Source organism: Gavialis gangeticus, unplaced genomic scaffold (genome assembly GCF_001723915.1).
Source record: "Gavialis gangeticus isolate Ggan-Ray unplaced genomic scaffold, GavGan_comp1, whole genome shotgun sequence".
Lineage (NCBI taxonomy): Eukaryota > Metazoa > Chordata > Crocodylia > Gavialidae > Gavialis > Gavialis gangeticus.
This window is the reverse complement of record NW_017729024.1, coordinates 181,317,742-181,339,265: the sequence shown is the minus strand read 5'-3', so window position 1 is coordinate 181,339,265 and position 21,524 is coordinate 181,317,742. Positions and strand designations below refer to the sequence as shown.

Below are 21,524 nucleotides of genomic sequence, written 5' to 3'. Positions count from 1 at the left end.
GATAAGCTTTACCTGTGTGGTCCTCTCTCAGGGCTTGTCTGCACACAGTTTTCCTATACCTTTGAAGGAATAAAACCACATGTGTTGGCAGAGCTATGCAAGCAGATACAAGCTATGCTGATGTAACTGGTGCATCTGCAATCAAATACGTTAACTAGATCAGTTTCCATGCTGTTGTGGTCAAAATAGGAGCATATGTAATATAGGCCATATGAAGCACACATAGTATAGGCTAGACCACCAGGAAGTGGAGTGAAAAAGTAGTAAGAAGGCTGTTTTTGGGATGTGTTATTGCATCTCATAAGTTACTCTCTCCTGAACCACTGAGATCAGCCTGGTATTTGTTCATAAAAACAATTGCTCGGTTGTTTGGTATCGTTCTAGACACACTTTTCATGAGAGAAAAGTGCTTACATGTCATCATCCAGCTTTATCCTTAGTGGCTAGTTGACTCTGCTCTTAGGAGGGAATAGCACTGTACATGTGAATGGGGCCGCATTAAAATGAAAAAAATTCTTAAGGTGAAATGTTTTAAGTTTAAATTCATAGGTGGTGACTTATTTTTAGCTTGTATATGCCCAGAATCTGTAACTTGCATAATGCCAGGAATCTTAGTGGAAGGCTTGGAAATTTACCTTTAATTGTATTTCAGACTTTCCCTTGTTAGCAGTTCATTCAGTCTATAAGGTACAACTCTACCCTGCCTTCTGCCTGTTAACAGGTCATCAGGCAAAATCTTAGCTGAAGAATGGCAACATCTGAGGGGTGTACCATGGACTAGGAAAGCACTTTAAAGGACACTGCAGAAATATTGGGAATACACTGATGAAATTTGGGAACTGTATCAGCTTATTAGAGGTAGTTATGGAGGTAGAAACTGTTCATGGCAAAATGCCAGAAAAGTGTGGTCCTTGTGGTAGCTATATGTGGTGGTCTGTGTTTCATTTAGCTTCTTTCCTCCTTCCTGTTCACTTAAAAATGAACTAATTTCTGTTTTCTTCTGTTTAACAGACTAGAGACGACTTCCTTGGTCAAGTAGACGTCCCACTTAATCATCTTCCGGTAAGAAATGTCCAAGTCCTCATCCTCTCTGTGGTCTGTACCCCACGTGAGAAATTTCCATAAACATTATGCAGGTTGTCTCTATAAGTAGTTCAGTCTGATCTCCCATTATTACTGCAGCAGTATTGGTGGCTAATTGGAGACTCCCCTGGTTCTGCGCAATGACCCCACATACTGCTTGACCTTGTTGGAAGTAGAAAGAAGGTAATCTGAGATTCTCTCCCTTCTACCTCCAGAAAGTGCCTTTCTTTAAAAAAAAAAAAAAGTCCTTATTGCAGATATATGCCGTCATCCACTTCTGTTGCTTTTTCCTTAGGTCCACCGCTTCTACCCTGTGTTAAATGATGAATGCATTAGTAGCCCAAGCCCTGGTTATTCCTCTCCTTAACTATTGCTATGTCCTCTTTTCATCCTGTAACCCTCTTTCATGTTGGATGGTTTCCCTCTCTGAGCATGCTGTTTGTATGGCACTCCTAAGAGTAGTGCCAAGAAATGCATCTTAACCCCTTTGTCCTATTCTGCACAAGTCAGACTTTGAAACGTTAGATAGCAGAGGGCACCTTGAGGGTGCCTTCTGCTGCCATTCTCACACAGGCCGAAGACCACAATTTTCCGAATGACAGCAGGGCCCTTAAAGCACTTGTTTGAGGCATGCAGAACATAACTAGGCAGGAGAAGGTTATGCCTCAGCGATGTTTTCAGGAGTGCCATTGCAGCAGCATGGACATACACTGTGGGAGCCAAGCAAATTCTCTTTCCTCTAAACATCTCCTTACCACACACAGCTTTTGCTTTGCTTTCCATTGCTAACTACTTCAGCTCCTCCTTTTCTAGTGACGTATCTACCACTTTAGTTATGTGCGTAGTCAGTTGAAATAAGCTTGCATGCCATTTAGGGGAAGACAGTCCGTGTCCTATCTGGAAAGATGCCTTATCTGTTTTGGACACTGGTTCAGAGTCATAACTATAGCCTGGAATATGAACACCTGGAAGGGTTTAAGAATCTCCCGTTCATGTGTCTGGGTGTCTTATAGGACAAGGATATGTACATGCAAACAATTTACTGTGGGGTAAAATAGTTAGGGCTCTACGGGGCATCAAGAACCTCATGTACATACTTTATCCTATGGCAGATAAAAGTTAAACCAAAAGAGATTACTTCTGTCATTGAGAGTGAAACTACCACAATTTCACTTTTGTGTGTGGCATGAGGTAGTCGCATGCATGTGCGCATTTGACAGCTGGCAACTCTTTCTCCTTCTCATGATGTTGTTTGGACTTTTTGAACTGTCCACTGACAGGTTAAGCGGTAAGTGCAGCATCTGGGGCTACATCTGCTCTAGAAGGTTTCTCTCCCAGAGTTTTTTGACATTGAGCTGCCAATGCTGCTAGTTCTCTGGAGCTATGCATAGTTTGCAACTTTTTCTAGTCATATGTGTTCTCACTCAGACAGATGTGAGTAGAAAACCTGGTGCACCATAGAGAGAGAGAGACCTGCTCCTTAACAGCTGTTGGCATGGCTGTCATTAGAGCATGTCCACATTGTCATTTTGCTGTAGTTCAAGGAAAATCATGTGCCATTTGTGCGGATAGTTTTATTCATGTGACACAAAAGCTGGATTTTGCCTGCTAGTATCAACTTCATGTGTTGAACATAAATATATAGTGTCAAAAAGTGGCACTTGTTTTGGCAAAACTTTGCAGGCCTGGGTAAAGTTGCAGTTTGACAGATTTGCTTTCCTAACGCCACACAAAACTATAGTTTTTCAGGAACAAAGTAGTGTATCTTTTCCATTGGTTGTAGTTAAACCATTGGGGAGCTTATTACTGGTCAGAGCTGCAATTGAAAGATGATTCATTAAGAAATAATTGGCCCAGGATCATTCATAAGTCCTTGTAAAAAAAAATTGAGTTGTTGAACTGTTCAGTGGATGTTGAGATCCATTCATTTAATTGTCACTGGTCACCTGTGTACCAGTGACACCACTTTTTTGGAAAGTGAGTGAAATCCAATTCCAATTGTCTTGTAACTCAATTCTGTAAGACTCTAGTTGTCTCTTTCTTCTCAGTCTTCCAAAGGTTCAATACAATCTCAACATAGCAGGCCAAATTCCAGCCTAAATTAGTGTACGTACTTAAATTTACTGGACCTAAGCCAGAGCCACAACAGCTATCTGTTAGTGCCACTGCTGCCTGCCCAAGGGGGGCTTGCATGGCAGGGGAGGGGGTGTGCAGTGGGAGTGTGAAGGAGATCAGGTAGTGTGTATTGGGGGAGGGGGGAGGACATGGAGGAGACTGCATCAGAGCAGCTTCAATGTATGTGTATAGGTGTCTATAATGCCTGTGTGTGGGGAGGGGAGTGTGGAGGGCAGAGATTGCCTTATGGGAAGGGGGTGGGGGACACAGGAGATTGTGTTGGGAGGGGGGAATATAAGGGAGATTGTGCTGTGCAGGGAGGGGTATGGGGGAGACCACATAGTGTAGGTGAATGGCAGGGAGAAGTGCAGAGAAGACTGCATGGTGCAAGTGTGTGTATGGGGGGGAGGTGACTGAGCACAGGGCGGCAAGGAGACTGCACAGTGTGCAAGACTGGGAGAGATGGGGGTGGGCAGTGTGGGGAACATCGTGGCATGCAATGTGGGAAAAGTGCAGGGGACTGCATAGCAGCAGGGGAGCTGTTGCGGCTCCAGCTCCAGCTCCAGCTGTGACCTGGGCCTAGGACCAGAACTGATGCCACTGCTTCCTGGCTGGGGCCAGGACCACTGTGGCAAGAGCAGCCGCATTGGTAAGCAGTGGCAAGGAAGAGGGGTAACAGCAAAGGGGGCAAGTGGTAGGGGACCAAGGAGCAGTAAGGGGTGTAGGGTTAGGCCAACATATATAATGCTTTCCTCCTGTAGAATCTAATTACCGGGGGGTCATTTTAAATTCAAAGTCATCTTGGATTCGGGCAGATATGGTAAATATAATCCCCACTGAACTGTATAAGCAAAGATGGAGACTCTCCCCTTGAATTCTAGTGGTATATTTTTGCTGTACATGCGGATATAGTGCCAGTGCAATACAAAACTCCACATTCAGGTTTTATAGCTTCTGCCTTCTGGCTGACCTATATTGCATCCCTCTGGAAAGCTGCAGACTTGAATTTGTTCAAAGCTCAGGAATCCATAAGTAGAGTCCTAGGTATAATCTTAGTCCTGTGGAAAAACTTGAACTGATTCCAATATGGTCTAGGATTTAACTCTCAGTGCTTTAAAGGCACTCAAAGTTATTCCTTAGAAAAACTAAGTGAGCAGGTGCCAGAGTTTCAGCATTGTTCAACTTTTTACAGTTGTATCAGTGAGGAGGGTGGAACAGCTGGATCCTTTGTTTAAAGATGGCTAGTTTGATAGTTTACTGTTTATGAACAAGCCTTAAATGGTGGTTACAGACTGAGACAGATTTCTTACATATTGGGCACATCTACAAGTGCAATTAGTGTGCCTGAATAAGCTCTGGCAAAGTTTGTGCTGGAGTCGGCTTCTCCCAGGTGAAGCGTCTTCACGTGCACTGGGGACTGCAGCAGTTACAACTGGGGTAGAGCAGTCCTGGGCTGGCAGGAGGCACAAGGGGTCAGCCCCGGGTTCCAGGTACTGGCACTGGGTGGCGGAGGGGCTGGATGGGACATGAGGGTGCTACAGTTTGACGCTGGGCAGCAGGCAGCAGCAGCCCCCTCACTTTTGCACCCTCATTCCCCACCCAACCCTGTTCGTCTACATGAGTGTTTCAGTGCAGTTAATTATTCCACCATAAGATAGTACTGCTCCCCATTTTATGGTAGAGTTAATTAATCTTCTGCACTGTAACACTGGCGTTCATGTAGACAGTGACGCTTTTACCGCAGAGCTAATTAGTCAATTCTGCAGTAAAGTGCAGATGTAGATGCGCCCATTATTTGCTTTTTTGTGCTCTGCATGTTCTGCCTCCCACTCTGTGCCAGTGTTGAATTGACTAGCTAAATGTTCAAATGGGAAAGCTCCAGGACACAGAAAGTTTAAACACCACTAATATTATTTTCTGCATATTTAAATATTTACACTTTTTTTTTCGTTTATTGGCAGGCTTTCTATCAACTAGTTTTGTAAATAAAGCAAAGAAGCTATGTTATTTTATAACTTGGCAGAGATTTGTTTTCAAGCTTGACATTGTTTAAATATATTTTATTATACTGAATGCTGCTTATCTTAGCCTCTTGTTGTCTGATGAGGGTTTTCTCTGGCTAAGTGTATGAGCATACTAACAGTAGATGCAAGTGGGAAATACTTATACCAGTATAAAAATGTCTTTATTATAGGGGATATTATTTTTATTTGGACAAAGGTGACTTCTTAATTCCTACGGGCTCTGTAGCTACTTTTCATGCTGTATTTGGTTGTGTACTTGTGTTATATGGGAGCTATTTATGACTTTTTTAAAAGAAAAAGTCACCCTGAGCCAGAATGCTGTTATAGACTTCTTGCAAATTACAGTAGTGTAAAGAGTCTGATGTGCCTTATGTTGCTAGGAAGAAAATAAATTCTAATGAGGTAAGAGTGATTTACACCCTCCGATATATGCACTGTAATGTGTGGGAGTATGTTATTCTTCATATTACAAACATGTGATAAACCCTGCTGCTATAATAGAACATTAAGCCACATAAGATGTTGCAGTGCACATATGGTTTGATGAATCAGGTATATTCAAATACCCTTTTTTTAGTCAACATTACTTTTTCAAAATTAAATAATGAGTAGGAGCCGAAATAGAAGTATAACTATGCCACACATTGTGTAAGTTAGTTTGAGGCATTAGGTGCTCCCTGTTTTCCCCCTTATTAAGTACAATGATGACTGTTCTTTTCCTCTCACTTGTTTTATTGGAAGCATAATCAGGCATTTGTTTTTTTAGCCAAGATCTAGTAATCAAAGTATTCTCCCAAAGCATCCCAAATTCCTTGATTGCCTCTGCATACATAGAATCTAAAGACTTGTTGATTTGCTCATTTACCCTGAGGTTGTAGTTGTGAATGCCCTTCTAGTAAATTTGCAGAAATTCTGCCATCTAACCCCCCCATCTCCTTTTGCTGAGGCTCACTAGACAATATAAATGCTCCATACTTCAAATCTGTTCACTAATCCAGTGTACTTCAGGAATCAACCCTTGGCCAGCTTCTGTCCAAAAATTTAGTGGAAAAGCTTCTGACAGATACTTTAGCACTTGCACCCCTGGTTTTCTAGGATGACGTGACAATGTCTCTACTTGATGTTTTCCTGTGTGTAAGATTCCAGACTGCATCACACTCAGTTATTGACATGAAATGCAATAAGATAACGGTATTAATTTGATGCTCTGGTTAACATTATAGTGATTTTTTTTTTTTTGACCAGTAAAACTGAAAACAAAATCCTTTTTTCATTAAGTCTCTCTGTATGATACTGAGAAGTATAGTAATATAGCTGTGAAATATTCTTTGCTTTAGTTCTCCTTTAGGCCATGCAGTTGGTCTCTTATTCTTCTCTGTACTTCAGTTTTATCATCTGAAAATGGGATTAACTAAACACCCAGGAGAATTACTTGCTTACCTTCTATATAGCACTCAGAGAAGATAAAGTGTATTTTATAAGTAATAAATCTCAACCTATACAAATTTTACACTCTTGTCCACCAAAAACTACCGCTTCTCAGGAAGAAGGAAGCCATGAACTCACAAAAATAAAGTGCAAAAAAGGAATTAAGGAAATGGCCATGGGGGAATGCAGAACTTTTTCACAATAGAAAACATGGGAAGGCATCACAGTTCTTAGAAATGCAAGAGAAGTGGTTTTATTCTGAAACACAAATGTACAATAAGACTTCAGTTTGCAGTGCTTCAGGAGACAGGATGCCTAATGCTTGTGTTCATGTTAGAAGTCAGTGTTCTTAGGGAGTGATTTCCAGCTTTACCCCCAGTGGTAATGTTAGCTGAGCCAACATTTTCAGATGTGTCCACTTATTTGGTGAGACTGGAGACATTAATATGAAATACCTGTGACCTGGTTTAAGAGATACTGAGCAACTGCTCCACATTTTTATGGTTGCTTGTCATATCAGAAAATAAGATCTGCTTTACCTCGCTGTGAGCATTATTCACAGTTCCACTGTGTACTTTCACTATTGCCAGCCCCATCGAACATCTTCAGTCAGGTGCCAAAATGAAACAATGAAGTAATATAAATTGGATCAGCAATCATTGTGATCACATACATAAATATTTACAAATCCAAGAAAGAAGGGAGCGGGGAAAAACTAAAACAGTTTTCTAAAATTTTTACTTGCCTAACATCAAAAATATATATTCATAGCTTGCTTCATTGTTTATTTTTTCATATGTATATAAATTCTTTGTTTCTTTTATTTACATTCTGGTCCTTGGGGCTTTATGGTTCATGTTGCCAGGCCTCTCCACAAAAGTGAAGGCTAGAAATGTATTTTTGTAAATGAGACACTTACGATGTGTAAAAGACCTCATTACCTAGAGCAAGACCTCAGATATCACAAAGCTCATGTGATGAATAATTTTACTCATCTATCTCGCATGGTGTTGGAAGTCTTATCTAAAGTGCTTTGAATCCTAAAACGGGAGTTAATTTTATAAATTAGTAGTATTTATCTTTTTCTAGGAGGCACAGATTATATACTTTTCGATATTGATGGTCTTGGGTCCAACTGGACCCAGTGTACTGCACTGATATTTTAGAGAGTCATTTTGGTCATTTTTTCTCCTCCTCCCTTCTTTGATATGTAAGTATTTCTGCATGTAAGACTGCTGGTCCAGCTTACATGCTCACTTCCGCAGCACATATAGTAAAATTGGTTTTGATAGTGACATCTAGTGGACATGCTATGCAGTAATAAAGTACCAACATGCACTTACTGGCAAAGATTAGCGTGCCTCAGTGCGTTCACAGATTTTGCTAATACGCTTTTTTGCTGGATGTGGTGTATATGATATACATATTCTTGAGCCTCAACATTTTAATTTGTCATTTCTCATTATAGACAGAAGACCCAACCATGGAACGGCCATACACGTTTAAGGATTTTCTTCTCAGACCAAGAAGGTGAGGGAGGACCTTTGTATTTAAGAAAATTTATGGGATTTAACATATTTTGGTTTTAAAAAGAATATTTCATATTCTTCTTAGTTACTGTTGGTTTTGTTCTTCAGCCACAAATCTCGGGTAAAGGGTTTCTTGAGATTGAAGATGGCCTATATGCCGAAAAATGGAGGACAAGAGGATGAAAATAATGATCAAAGGGATGACTCTGAGGTAGAGTACCTGATTCAAGACTTCATTAATTTCTCTGTAAAGATTAATATGTAACTGGAGAAGAGAGTGCTACAGTTATTTTGCTTTAAAAAGAAACAACTGTATGTACATTTGAATGTCATCTCACGGCATTGCCATTATACACCAAACAGAGGAAAAGCAAGTGACAATTTTTGCATAGAAATTGGCCACAACAAATTAATGCTGTTGTAGCAGGCTGTTTGGCAGAGGCTCACACCAGGCTGCACAAGTCCAGCTGTTGCTGTTTGCAGGGGCTACATCCCAGATGGAGGCAGTAAGGCACTGATTGCAGGCTGCCTAGGATGACTATAGCAGGCTGCTGGCTTGCAGGGACTGCACCACAGCTCCAGGTAGTAAGGCTTAATTACAGGCCTGTCCAGAGGACTGGCCCAGGTGCAACAGATAATTGGATGACTGAAGGAAGTTAAAAGGCTCCCAGGGAAAGGATTCAGGAAGGAGACCTGAGAGAGGAGAGTTAGGCTCCTGGGGAGAGGAGCCAGAGTGCAGAGTTAGGTGCCTGAGGAAAGGTGCCAAAGAACAGAGACAGAGGTCTGAGATATAAGAGAGAGAGGAGCTGCAAGCTGAGAACTGGTTGGAGAGTGAGGAACTGAAAGAGAGCGAGGGAGTTAGTCCTTGGGAGAAGATCCAGGGCTGCAAGGTGGAAAGGAGCAGCACCATGTCAGGGAACTGAGTCAAAGACAACCAAAGAAAGAAGACAGCAGTGTGAGAGGGCAGCAGGAAGCCAGAGGCACCTGTCAGGGGCTGGAGAAGACTTGGGACTCTGAGTGCACCCTGGATGCACTATGTTAAGGTTGTGTTACTGAGTTTTGATAGACATTTGTGGCATACATTTGAGGCCACTGGTCCTGCAAATAAGGGACTATATCGTGTTTAAAGAATGAGCTAAGCAAGTCCCCACTCACTACAGTTGTATGCTTTTGTCTTAGTCTCTGCTGCCAGTTTCATGAGTCAGTGCTAGGCAGGGCCATTACTGTACAACTGTTTTGCTTCTATCAACTCCCCTGCTCTCCCCCCTCCATTAAAGCCCTTTTATTTAAAAGTGCTACTAAATTATAGGCTTTTAATCTCATCCGACAAATGAAGCCTGTCTCTGCTGACTAGACTCCTACAATTTTTCTGCTTGTAGGACTCAGGGCAGGTTGTCCTGTAACATCATGAATTATCAGCACTGCATTTTTTATCAGTGCCATATTGCTTTTGCTAGGTCTTCCATGCCTTGTTCCTGTGAGCTAGTCTATTTAATTTTTGGATTTCTTCTCCTCATCAAAAGAAAATATTCTCCAGTGCTATGTTTTTATATCCATATATGGCATGTGTTTTTATTGTTTGTATCGTTTTATAGGATCATATGAAAGTAGGCCTGGAATAGACCTCACAAGGTCATCTAGTCCAGCTCCCTGCCCAAGTCAGGATCGGTCCCAACTAAACCATCCCAGCCAAGTGTCTGTGTTATCTGCTCTTGAAAATTTCCAGGGGAGGAGATTTCACAGTTTCTTTAGGTAGCCTGTTCCAATGCTGGACCGCCTTCATAGTCCAAGAGCCGTTCCAATTAAAGCACCTGGAATGTCTCATGTATCAGTGTTCCTGCTCTTCAAAATGGTGGCAGGGGGGCTTTATCTAAAGCTTGTGCAACCAGATTTAGATAAAGTGCCCCTGCTGCCATTTTGAAGCATAGGGACTCTGATACACGAGATGTGGGTGGCTGCTGGAGCGCAGTAATTGCCATTGGAATTTATTATTATTATTATTATTATATGGCTTACTGGAATTACAGTATGTCAGAGCAGCCTCCCTGCTCATGTATAGGCACATTAAAATTCCTCCTAAGCTCCAACCTAAATTTCCTGTGCTATAACTTGTGGTCATTGCTTCTAGTCCTGTTTCCCTATAGCCACAGAGAAAAAGCCATCTCCATCCTCCTGGGAATAGCTCTTCAGGTATTTGAAGACTGGTACTTCTCTTCTCCAAACTAAATAACCGTAGTCCTTTCAGCCGTTCCTCCGTAAGTCGTGCTTCCTAGACTTCTAATCATTTTTGTTGCTCTCTGATAGACTCTTTCCAGTCTCTCCCCATCTTTCTTGAAGTGTGGGGCCCAAAACTGGACCAGTACTCCTGATGAGGCATCACCAGTGCTAAATATAGCAGAAGAATCACTTCTTCTGATTTGCAAGTGACACACTTATTTCAATATAGTATTAACCCTCCTATTACATATAAGTTTTCAAATTAACTTACTGTGTTACCTTTGTATTTATTCCTTCATTCCTTCTTCATATTATGGATATGATTCTTCTGCTTATTAACATTTATAAGGTATTATTAGGGTTGTTATGTATTGCTTAAGTTGTGCATAAGGAACCCATTGAGCAGTGGACTCTAATAATCAATGTAGCATTGACTAAAGCATACACTAGTAATACTTTATAAATACTTTATATATTAATCTTAACATCACCCTCCTTTCAGTTCCTTGCTGGTAGATCTTCTTTCCAGATTACTGCTTCACATTCGTCCCATCCTACTACCTCACTCAGTTTTCTATTCTTCACTCTCATGTTTTCTCACTTTAAAAAAACCTTTTTCTCTATCATGTGCTTTTATCCCTTCCCTATTGCTCTGCTGTTACTTCTTTGAGGCTGGCTGTCACTAAATACACACTCAAAAAAAAATTCTGTTCAGTATGTAATTGCAGTAAAGAAGAGTAGTGAGATGTCAGGATATAAAAGTAGTTGTTTGGAGAATAGCATTGACAACATGTAATGCCTTTATACCTATTCTGTAAATCAGTGCTGTGACCTTACCTAAAATGCTTTGCTTAATACTGGTCACCCATCTAAAAAATTATATTGCAATGCCTAAAAGCCTCCAATATGAAGATTGGAAAGTTTAGGATGATTTATTTTAGAATGGTGATGAGTAAAATGGGAATAAAAAAGTAACTAAAATGATGGGCACAGAGAAGTTAGAACAAGAACATCAGTTTTCCGTATTTCGTATTTCAAGAACAAGGGAACAGGTGAGAGAAATTCATCGCATATGACACAGAAATATTTTTGTACAACATGCAACTAAAATTATTGACATGAAGCTTAACAATGTTCAGAAAGATGCAGTTGTGCAGATATCATGATCCATATTTATATGGATATTCAGAATATCTAGTACCGTGACCAATGACAGGTATTTTGGAAAGGATGTTTAACACCCTGCTTCAGGTATTAAAGGAATCTTTGACCATCACAAATAAGGATAAGAATTATTTGGGGTTAAATTATTCTTTGCATGCCTTCTGTAGGTATTCTTGCCCCTTCCTATGAAGTTTCAGATTCTGATCACTCCTTGAGATAGGACTGGATCTGCTGCTAATCCAGTGCAATGTTTCAGGTTGAGTCTCTTTTTTTTCTGTTTTAGACCTAATCTCTTCCATAGTCTAGTACACGGGATGTCTTTGTTCCCTTCTTTGACATGCACATGTTCTTTCTTATGTGAACATTTGTCTCCTTTCCTGAGGTCATCCACATTTTGTAGGAGAGGAGAAAGTCTGTTTTATATTTTTTTTTTCTACTCAGACCAGAAGCAAAGGATTTTCTTTTCTTTTATTAAGTAGTGGGGAATTTTTCTTTCCATTTTCCCTGGGTACCAGGGGAAAATGCGTCTTTCCTATTTCTTGGGCTACATGAAGGATGGGCTTAATACTTCAGTCATGCAGTTTATAGCCTGTTCACTTCTTCTCGTTCCTCTTCACTTTACCTCATTCCTTCTCCTCCCCATTGTCTGTCTTAACACATTTTGGGCTGCAGGAGGGAGAGGGACATTTGAATAGGCTTGCAGTTCCTGCCGGCCTGTTCTGGTCTTGTCTGTTTCTGCCTTCATAGGAACAGCTAGCTACTCAGGCTAGCGAGAGGGATATCTAATGGTAGTGGTTGATAATGCTTAGTTTTTGGTAACAAGTTAAATCTCCCACTTAATTCTTACAAATATTAACTGCTGCTTTTTGTATTCTCCAAAAATGTCAGCTGTTGGAAGTAATCCTGAATTTACTCAGTTAATTCTATTATGGGTTTTTATTTTCATTCATTCTTGAAAACTTTCCAGTCCTTGAAATGTAGTGGATAGAAACATTCAAAAAAAATCTATCCAAGCTTTTTGCATTTGCCATAGGTACAGCAGACTGTGTTAGATAAAGCTTGCTTCTAGAAGGATCATTTTGAACTGACTGTTGTGATGCATTTTCCATTATTTTCTTGGCTGGGCTGACTCTTCAGAATATAAAGCTCATTGAGTCACAGCATTTGCCTTGTCCTGTGCAGTAAATGTATGAAATATTCTCCAATCATTTTTTCAAATCCTAATTATGAGTAGTATGTACAGTGGATGCCAGTTGCAGTCCAACTGTTGCTTTACCATAAGGTTGGTCTGTAGCAGTCAAATGTCCGTATGGCAAGAACAAAATTGTATTACTGTAAGAGCTGTGTTCATTCCCAGAGAAAATGTGATGTTATTTCTTAAATAGGTGCACATAGAAAAAAATAATACATTCTGCTGCATCTCTTGGAAATATGCATTGCTACTTTTAAAAAATGTATTTTTTTTTTCAAGGAGCAGAGTTCAAATAGCATAATGTTGAATTTACAATAACTGTATTATACAGCTGTGATAAACAGTGACTTAACCTAAAATATACCTCCTAAATGAAGACTTCATTTAGCCAATTTATCTCAAGTAATTATTAACTCAAACTAGAAAATGTAGGCAGACCTCAAATAATATATGACTATGCCAGCAATAATTGTATGGTTAAAGAATTACTAACAAGGCAAAGAAAATATATTTGGAAAACAAGTTTTGGCTCGCTATTGTACAGCCACTGTAAAAATGGTTACCATCTTACTCAAAAGATTGACTCTGTGTTTTGTGTATTCAGAGTTGTTGACTTTGTGTCATTTTTATGACTTTTGGTGAACTGGATTGCTTTCTAGCTCACATGAAGTCCTAATCTTTTGAGACTCTGAACATTACCTGCTTGAATATCAACTACTCCAACTAAAGTCAGTAGGAGTGAACTGGTAGTAAACCTCAGTTAAACAAAGCACTTGCTTTGCTGGGGAGAAACTAGAATAAGTTTGAAGACCAGAAGGTGAAGGAAGATTTTGCAGGTAGAATGAGGGGGTGGGGGTTGGTTTGCAGAATGTTTCACAAATAATGATACATAAATCGGAGAACCCAAATTGGCATACTGGTTTCAGACTGCGAATCAAGCAAATGAGGGGAAAAAACAATTTTGTAATGGCTAATATAAAGTTGACCTAGACATACTTATGGGGGGAAACAACATGGAAGCTAACTGCTCTGGCTTTCGTAATTTTGTAAGATAAACCTATTCTTTAACAACAATATTTTTTAAAAATAGAATGATAGGATTTTAGATTTATTTGAAATTGAAGACAGCATGGCTCTGCACAGATTCAGGGCTTGATGCAGTTTTGATTGCAAGCTTGAGGCTTAAGACAAGTGTTTTTACTGAGGGCTGGGAAAAGGATGAAGAATATAATATTTGTAAATAAATGAATACATACATAGATGTAGGTGTCCTAACTTCTTCTGTACTTAGATAATTAATTGGCTAATTTCTGTAGAGACATGAACATAAAACTCAGTGACCATTAACATTATACAGAGTGCTAAGCATAACTCCTAGTCAGTGGTAGCTGAAATAAATTACACCATTTGAAAAGGTCATATTGATTTATTCAATGTTTTCCAAAGAGATGAGGCATATTGTGTAACAGTGAGACTAGTTCCCTTTTCAGCACAGCTTTTATAGTTAAATAGTCTTTCATTCTTATCCATCACTTTTTTAAAAATCAGTTAACGTAGCCCAAAAATCCTATAGCAATTTAACATTTTGTTGTTGTTAAACTTTGTAATCAGTATTTATTGTTACTTCTAGCATGGATGGGAAGTGGTTGATTCCAATGACTCTGCATCTCATCGCCAAGAAGAGTTACCACCACCTCCACTGCCTCCTGGATGGGAGGAAAAGGTGGACAATCTTGGTCGTACTTACTATGTCAACCACAACAACAGGACAACTCAGTGGCACCGGCCAACTTTAATGTAAGTGTTAAAGAAGTGCAATAAATTTCTTGGGCAAAGTAATATTTTAAGTACGGATATTCATTCTTTCAAACACAAAATTATTATTTTGAATATCACAAAAAATACTCATCTGCAAAAATTTTCACTCAGGAGAGCTGAAGACCTTTCAAGGAAAGAAAAGGAAACATACTGTTGCATAGTTCTTTACCATAACAGATGGGTTACAAGTTTAATGTGAACTTTGATATATATCTGGGGGTATTCTCTTGACTGTTACATTTAAGGCTAGGGACAGACATTCAAAAAGCTGGAGCCTGAATTGATTCAGTCTTTACAGGTTAGTCTAACCTGCTTAGATTGAACCAATCTGCAAGTGAATAGACATTCAGGAAATGTAGGCACATGCCTGCAGTTGCTCAGGCCAGAAGCTTGGGGAGGGGTGCTAGAGTAGTCCTCAGCTGCAGGGAAGCTACAGTAGGAGGCATGGGCAGCCCTGACAGTAGTAGCCTCAAGTGAACTGGCCAGGGAGGAGGGTTTAATTCCCCCATCCCTGTCCTACTGGCATGGACCTGAGCCAGGGTCCACCTGGCACTCCCTCCTCACCACTACAGCTGCAGGGGAAGGTAAATGTCCATTCACCAGCCATCATGGCCCGCTGAGGCAGAGTGGAAAAGGAGGGGGTTTATTCCCCCCTCCAATCTTCTCTGTCCTTGGGGGACCACAGCCAGGGTCTGCCAGCCACGATGCCACTGATCGCTCCCTGCGTGAGGCAAGTGGCAACATAAGCTTCCATCCTGCCCCCTCTGCCAGATGGCGGAGGGAGGAGGGAAATGCTGGAGTGGTGAGCAGGGAGCGACCCTGATGGGGCAGCAGCCCCTCTCATGGTTTCCTGAGAGTTCAAGCCTTTTCCTGGGGGGCGGGGACCTGAGCTGGGGGCAGGGCAGAGTCGGGCAGGAAGAGGTGCTGCAAACTGCACGGGGCAAGCATGGCACCAGGCCCATGGCCTCCCAAGACCTCCCTAGCACTGACACTGCAGTTTGTGGCAGCTCTGCCTGCCCTGCAGTGCAGCCTGCCACTAGGAAGAGGCTTGAACTCCTGGGAAAACCATGAAGGAGGCTGCTGCCCCTATCAAGGTCCCTGCCCCCTCACTGCTCCAACAGCAGGGGTGCGGGCATGGCCACAGGCTGGCCAGCATGGCCCCCTTGAGCAAGGGGGAAAAAGGGGGTGTTATTTCCCCCCCTCCATCCAGCTTGTGGCAGAGGGGGTAGGCAGGGAGTGATTGTCGGGGCAGGCAGACCCCTGCTGCTGTCCCTTGGGAATAAAGGGGAGAATAAACCCTCTTCCTGCCCCCTCTGCCTCAGGGGGCCATGCTGGCCGGCGTCTGGCTGTGCTCCCGATCCTGCTGCTGCAGCAGCGAGGGGAGAGCACTAGGCAAGCCCCGGCCCAGGTCTATGTCAGTGGGTCAGGAGGGGGGAATTAAACCTCCCCCTGGCCAGTTCACTTGAGGCTACTGCCAGAACTTGCCATGCCCTTGCCACTGGAGGAGCAAGTGGAGAAATGCCTGTCAGACTTTGCTGGGGTCTGTGGTGGTGGGACTGGGGAGGGAAAGGTGAATAAACCTCTTCCCTACCCCCTTTTCCTTAGTGGGGACTGGCATCTGGCCACACCTCTGCCCTTGCCCACCCATGCTTCAGCTAGGGAGCAGAGGGACTGGGACAGCTTTGCTCTCTGGAGCTGAGAACACAGCCCAGCCCAGGGCTGCAGAGCATGCTGGGATGCTGGGGGACTCTGGTTTAAGTTAAACCAGGAAGGGGTCTGGGACAAAAGTTACATAAACCGATATGAGCTCTATCAGTTAAGTCTGATACTACATTCAACCAGGTGTATCTTAAACTAGTTTTGGCCATTTTGAAACTGGTTTATGTGACCTGAACCTATGTTCTGTTACAGCTTTAAACAAGTTTCTGATTACTTAAACCGGTTTATCTGTAACATCAGTCCCTTGCCTAAAAGGTTATTTCTCTCAAACCATTCCAGTTGAGAATTAGAGACCATGGTCCTTCACTTAGTGTCCCAGGTATTCAGCAAGGTTGTCTCCTAATGGTGTGTTTATCACAAATACAGAGTGCCTGCAAAGGAATATGCCTCCAGGGGTCCCTAAGGACAGCTGAGTGCACAGGAGAGTGTTCATTGGCTGTTTCCAGTAGAGCACTATGGGATGCTGGAGAACTGTGGGGTGCTGAAGGACTGAAAAACTCCCGTCATGCTCTGCTGGAGCATAGAGATATTCAAAAGGAAGTGCTTCAAAGCTGATCGCATGTTTTGAGGATCATGTCTGAAGCCATTTTTAAAGCACTTTTATGTCTGTGTGGCAGTTAACTGAAATCGAACAGCGGATAATTGGCAATGTGTTTAAGATATTTTGCACTGAAGGAGGTTTGCACTGAATCTTCAAAGTGTTCTGTTGTAAAAGGCAAGGAAAATCTATAGAAAGCTTATTACATTTAAATTAAGATAAATCTAATGAGCTTTCCAAGGAAATCCTGATATAGGTGTACAAACTGTAATTTATGTAATCTTCTTACGCTGCTCTCAGAATTGTTTAATTTTTTAAAATTCTACGTTATTCATGATTACCCTTCTAAAAATATGATAAGCTTAAAGGCTATATATGATTGAGTCGGGAAGGATGAGCACAGAAATCAGACGTTAGTCAACCATCTAGATTTATTTTGCTTTTTCACATGCAACTATTCATCTTCAGTGAGCTGTTATTACAGTAATGTCCCTTGTTCTTGCTTGAGTGTTTATATCCATCACCATAATTTATATTATGCCCACTGGGTTGTCTTAAGAGCCTTCTGCCTTACTTGATTTGTTTGTTTGTTGTATTCAGAATTCTAGTGACTAAAATATGCAAGCATTAACTTGAGCCCTTATTATGTATTTATTAAAAATAATAGTTCTACTAATGCTTAATACAATATTTTACCACTTACTTTGTAAGATTTGCTTCATTTTTCAAAAACAAACTGATACAATGAAGTTTGGGATACTGTATTTTGAATGATGGATCTCTACTAGGTTGGCATGTAATTATGGTCATGCCAAGCAAACCATTCTTCAATGAGATTCCAGGTTTGATTGATCAAGGTAATTGCATCCCTGTAATAGACTAGGCTCTAAACCTAGGTATATCTCTAGTATTTCTTTGGCTCTTTGGTCTGCTTTCAGGCATCTTAACCACAAAGATTTTATTCCTTTGTGCTCAGGAGGCAAAAACTGACTAAGACATCTAGATTCCTTATGCACATCAATTTTGACCTAATAAGATCCCCAGACAATTGGAGTTGAGCTTCTGCACATGCTTGGAAGTGACCCAGAATGGCTACTTAGAAGCCTACCTCCACCTGGGCTCTGATTCATCTGGGAAACAAATAAACAGTACAGAAATCCCCCAGTGCATTAGATGGAGAAGAGCCATGCTAACTGAGCCATGGTTTAAAGTTAAGACTGTACGTGCAGCTCGTTGTTGTTTGTAGAGAAGGAGAACGAGGAGGAGGGCCCATTCCTCTTTTGCCCGTTAGCATACGGGTTAGGGCACTTGCTCAGGAATAAGGGAGCTGAGTTCTAGGCACCATGTAGTTAGAGGGGACTTTAGTTCACATCTCCTACTTCTCAGGGAAGTACCTAACCCCCAATCTATGAACAAGGATTGAAGCCACTAGGCCGCTAAAAGTGAAGTAGTCATCAGGCCAGAAGGAAAGGCAGCAAGAACAAGCTTGACTGAGGCCCAGTAAGGGAGGGCATTCCCTTGAGGGAGAGGAAGGGAACTCTGGATTCAGTGCCTTGCTCCAGCATTGTTCATTAATTTAGGAACGTGTGCTCCGATTTGCTAGAAGGAGAAGTATCTTCTCATGCTCCTCGTTCAGATACTGCAATTGGTCAAAGAGAAAATATGAGGACAGTTATACCATGGTCTGTGTGTGTAGTATGTAGCCTGTGGGTTGCCTTTGGCACTTGAGGCTTTAAACTGTACCCTTCAAAGCCTTGTTCTTAACCTAAATCCCTTTTAAAGGCTGCAGCTCAAACTTCAAAGGCTGTATTGGCCCTCCCTCGTCTGCCCACCCAACATCTTCCCTGAACCAGGGGCTGTAGCAGAGAGATGGGGCCTGGGCTGCATAGCTAACAGGGATTTCCCTCAGGTCAGGGAGATCCCCAGTAGGAATATTAAGGTGGTTTCCTCTCATTCACCTGCAAATTACCTGTTAGGGATATCCCCAGCTGGCACAGAAGCACACTAGCTTGTGCAAATCCTCCTCCTCTTTGCAGTATCTTGTTCAGGGCACTTTTTTGGGGGGGAGGAGGGAATAACTGGAATGCAGTGCATTTAAATGCATGTTCCTTTTTAAATCCTCCCTTATACAAGGGTGAAGCAGTGCAGGAAACCAGCCCCAAAGCACTGGTTGTGGACCCTTGAATTTTTTGAAATGATGTGCTTAGTCCTCGAGCTGAAAAGCGTGATGACATCATTGATCTTTATGAAATTAGATGGTAGTCCCGGGTCAGTTTAGTTTGAAAAGGTCCATATTGCAGAATCTCTGACAGTTATCCTCCGTGACTGGCAATCCCCTCGCAGAATCCAAGGACTGAAGTAAATATAGAAGCGGAAGCAAAGTGACAGAAGATCTTGTATATAGAAACCTGTGTTAACTTAAAAGGTAATAATCATTTTTTTTTATTCTCCTCTCCTCTCCCGTTTTCTCATTTCCACCATGGCCAGTGATATGGCATCTGAATCAGACAACAACATCAGACAAATAAACCAAGAGGCAGCTCATAGACGCTTTCGATCTCGGAGACACATTAGTGAAGATTTGGAGCCAGAGCCCATGGACAGTGGAGATATACCTGAAGTATGTATCAGCCTTGGAATAATTTCCTCAGCATTTAAACTGTTTTATGGTTTAAAATAATCTGCCCAAACAGATGTATGTTATTTGTCAGTTAGTTAATTTCTGCTGTGTCGAGCCGTATTTTTTCAGACCAGTGTTTTTACAAAGCGTTTTGAGATAACTGCCTGAGTTAAATTCTAGTGGTAATCGGGTAAAATAAAACCTAACTAAACCCATTCAGAGCCATACAAATTTTGAATATCTGACATGCATACACACATCAAATAATGAAAGCACAGGAGAGGTCTAGGATAATTAGACTTCTGGTTTTGTAGACTGGTTGTTATGGGCAGGTTAAGGAGCACATTTTTCCTCTATGCTCAGCTTTGAAAAATTGGTTGGGTGGTTTAAGAAAGAAGTTTAAGTAATCACATTAACAGATTGAACTTTGAATGTGGAAAAGATGGGGTTTTTTCTTGTTCCCCCTCTCCCCTTTAAGTCTAAGGCAGGGTTTCACTATTTGAATGTTTGGTTTACATAGATTTGAACTGAGTAAATAAAATTTTCTTAGAAATATATAAGCAGTTTTTCAGACTGAAGCTGGCTGTTTCATTCAGTTTTCTTGAGTATTTAATAAGATTCAGAAAGAACAGTTTATGTTCTAGTAGGTATTTTTTATTTCTGCATGACAATCATGATAGAAAATAAGACACTGCTGAGACCATGCTGCACTCATCTTTCACTTATTATTGATACCTTGTATGTATTAAGAACAATTTCCATAATGCATTTCATTTTAAAATGCTGTTCTTTAAGGCTAGGGACAGAAGTTACACACAGACCAATTTAAGTGATCAGAAACTGGTTTAAACCTGTAACAGAATAGAAGTTCAGTGCACATAAATCAGTTTCAAAATGGCCAAAATTTATTTAAGGTAAACCTGGTTGACTATAGTATCAGACTTAACTGACTTGGGACAAACCAGTTTATGCAACTTCTATCCCAGACCCCGTCTTAGTTTAAGTTAAATCAGTACTCCAGCATGCCTGGCAGGGCTGAGCTGTCTGTCTGTTCCAGCCAGGCAGGGTTGGCCCCACTCCTCTCCTCCCTAGCTGGAGCACAATCTGGGTCTGCTCTGGGCTGGGTCAGAAAAAGATGGGGATGGGAAACCCTACTCCGGAGTGTTGCCAGGCACCCCCAGATCCCCACCCCATCTCACTCACCGGCTGGCAGCAGGGCCACACCCTGGTAGCCTGAGAGGAAGCAGGGGATTAATCCTCCCATTGCAGGGGGGCCAGCACAGGCCGTGACAGGCTGCACTTGTGCACCCAGGGCTATGGCAGCCAGATGCCAGTAGCCTGAGGGAACATGGAGAAGTTACTGTCTGCATTGCAGGTAGTGGCAGTGGGGGGTACCGACATGGCACCCTGGAGGAGCTGCCAGCCAGCTGCAGGGAGGGGGGACGTGACCTGGTGGCAAGGGGGGAACTGGAACTAGTTACAGCCCAATTCACTGCTGCCTTCTGCTGTGGCAGCGCAGCTGGGGGTGGCATGGCCCTAGGGGGTAGGGGTCAGCACCTGCTGCCCCTGCCTCCAGCCCTGTGCAGGGGCTGTGGCTTACAGGCAGGCTGCAGCTGCAGCGCAGCTCCCTGCCCCCCTATCTCATGCAGCAGAGGTGGCGGCAGAGCGAACGATCACGGCAGGTGCACGTGAGCAGATTGCCATGAGCCAGTTGCTGCCTAGGCCCCTGGGTCACATGGCCAGGCCAGACCAGACTGGGTTGTGGCAGTCCATTGCCTTTTCCCACTATGGCCCATGCCCCAGGCCTTCAGTAGCCCACCCTGAGCAGCAGTGGGTAACAAATGCTTCACCTGCGCCCACCGTGATAGTTCGCTCCGCTGCTGCCTTTCCTGGGAAAGCGAGGGGGCAGGGAGCCACGCGGCAGATGCAGCTTGTCTGCAGACTTTGGCTTCTCATGCAGGGCTGAAGGCAGGGGGTAGCAGGTGCTGCCTCCCACCCCCTGGGGCTGCCCAGCTCTGGGCACACTGCCTCAGCAAGAGGCAAAAGTGAGTCCGACTGTAACTAGTCCCAGTCCCCA

At 42.3% G+C, this 21,524-nt stretch overlaps 1 protein-coding gene across 2 annotated transcripts in view; it reads left to right on the top strand.

Annotated features, from left to right (window-relative positions):
• NEDD4L (neural precursor cell expressed, developmentally down-regulated 4-like, E3 ubiquitin protein ligase) overlaps positions 1 to 21,524 on the top strand; it is a 377,239-nt gene that overhangs the window by 236,889 nt on the left and 118,826 nt on the right. The window contains exons 6-10 of one of the 2 annotated variants that reach the window (XM_019518166.1): positions 1,012 to 1,062; positions 8,119 to 8,180; positions 8,288 to 8,390; positions 14,383 to 14,549; positions 19,315 to 19,447. In XM_019518166.1, coding sequence (XP_019373711.1) covers positions 8,134 to 8,180; positions 8,288 to 8,390; positions 14,383 to 14,549; positions 19,315 to 19,447 — 450 coding nt within the window. In that variant the 5' untranslated portion in view covers positions 1,012 to 1,062; positions 8,119 to 8,133. Of the gene's footprint in view, positions 1 to 1,011; positions 1,063 to 8,118; positions 8,181 to 8,287; positions 8,391 to 14,382; positions 14,550 to 19,314; positions 19,448 to 21,524 lie in introns of those variants that run through there. The other variant, XM_019518165.1, reaches the window with a different exon arrangement.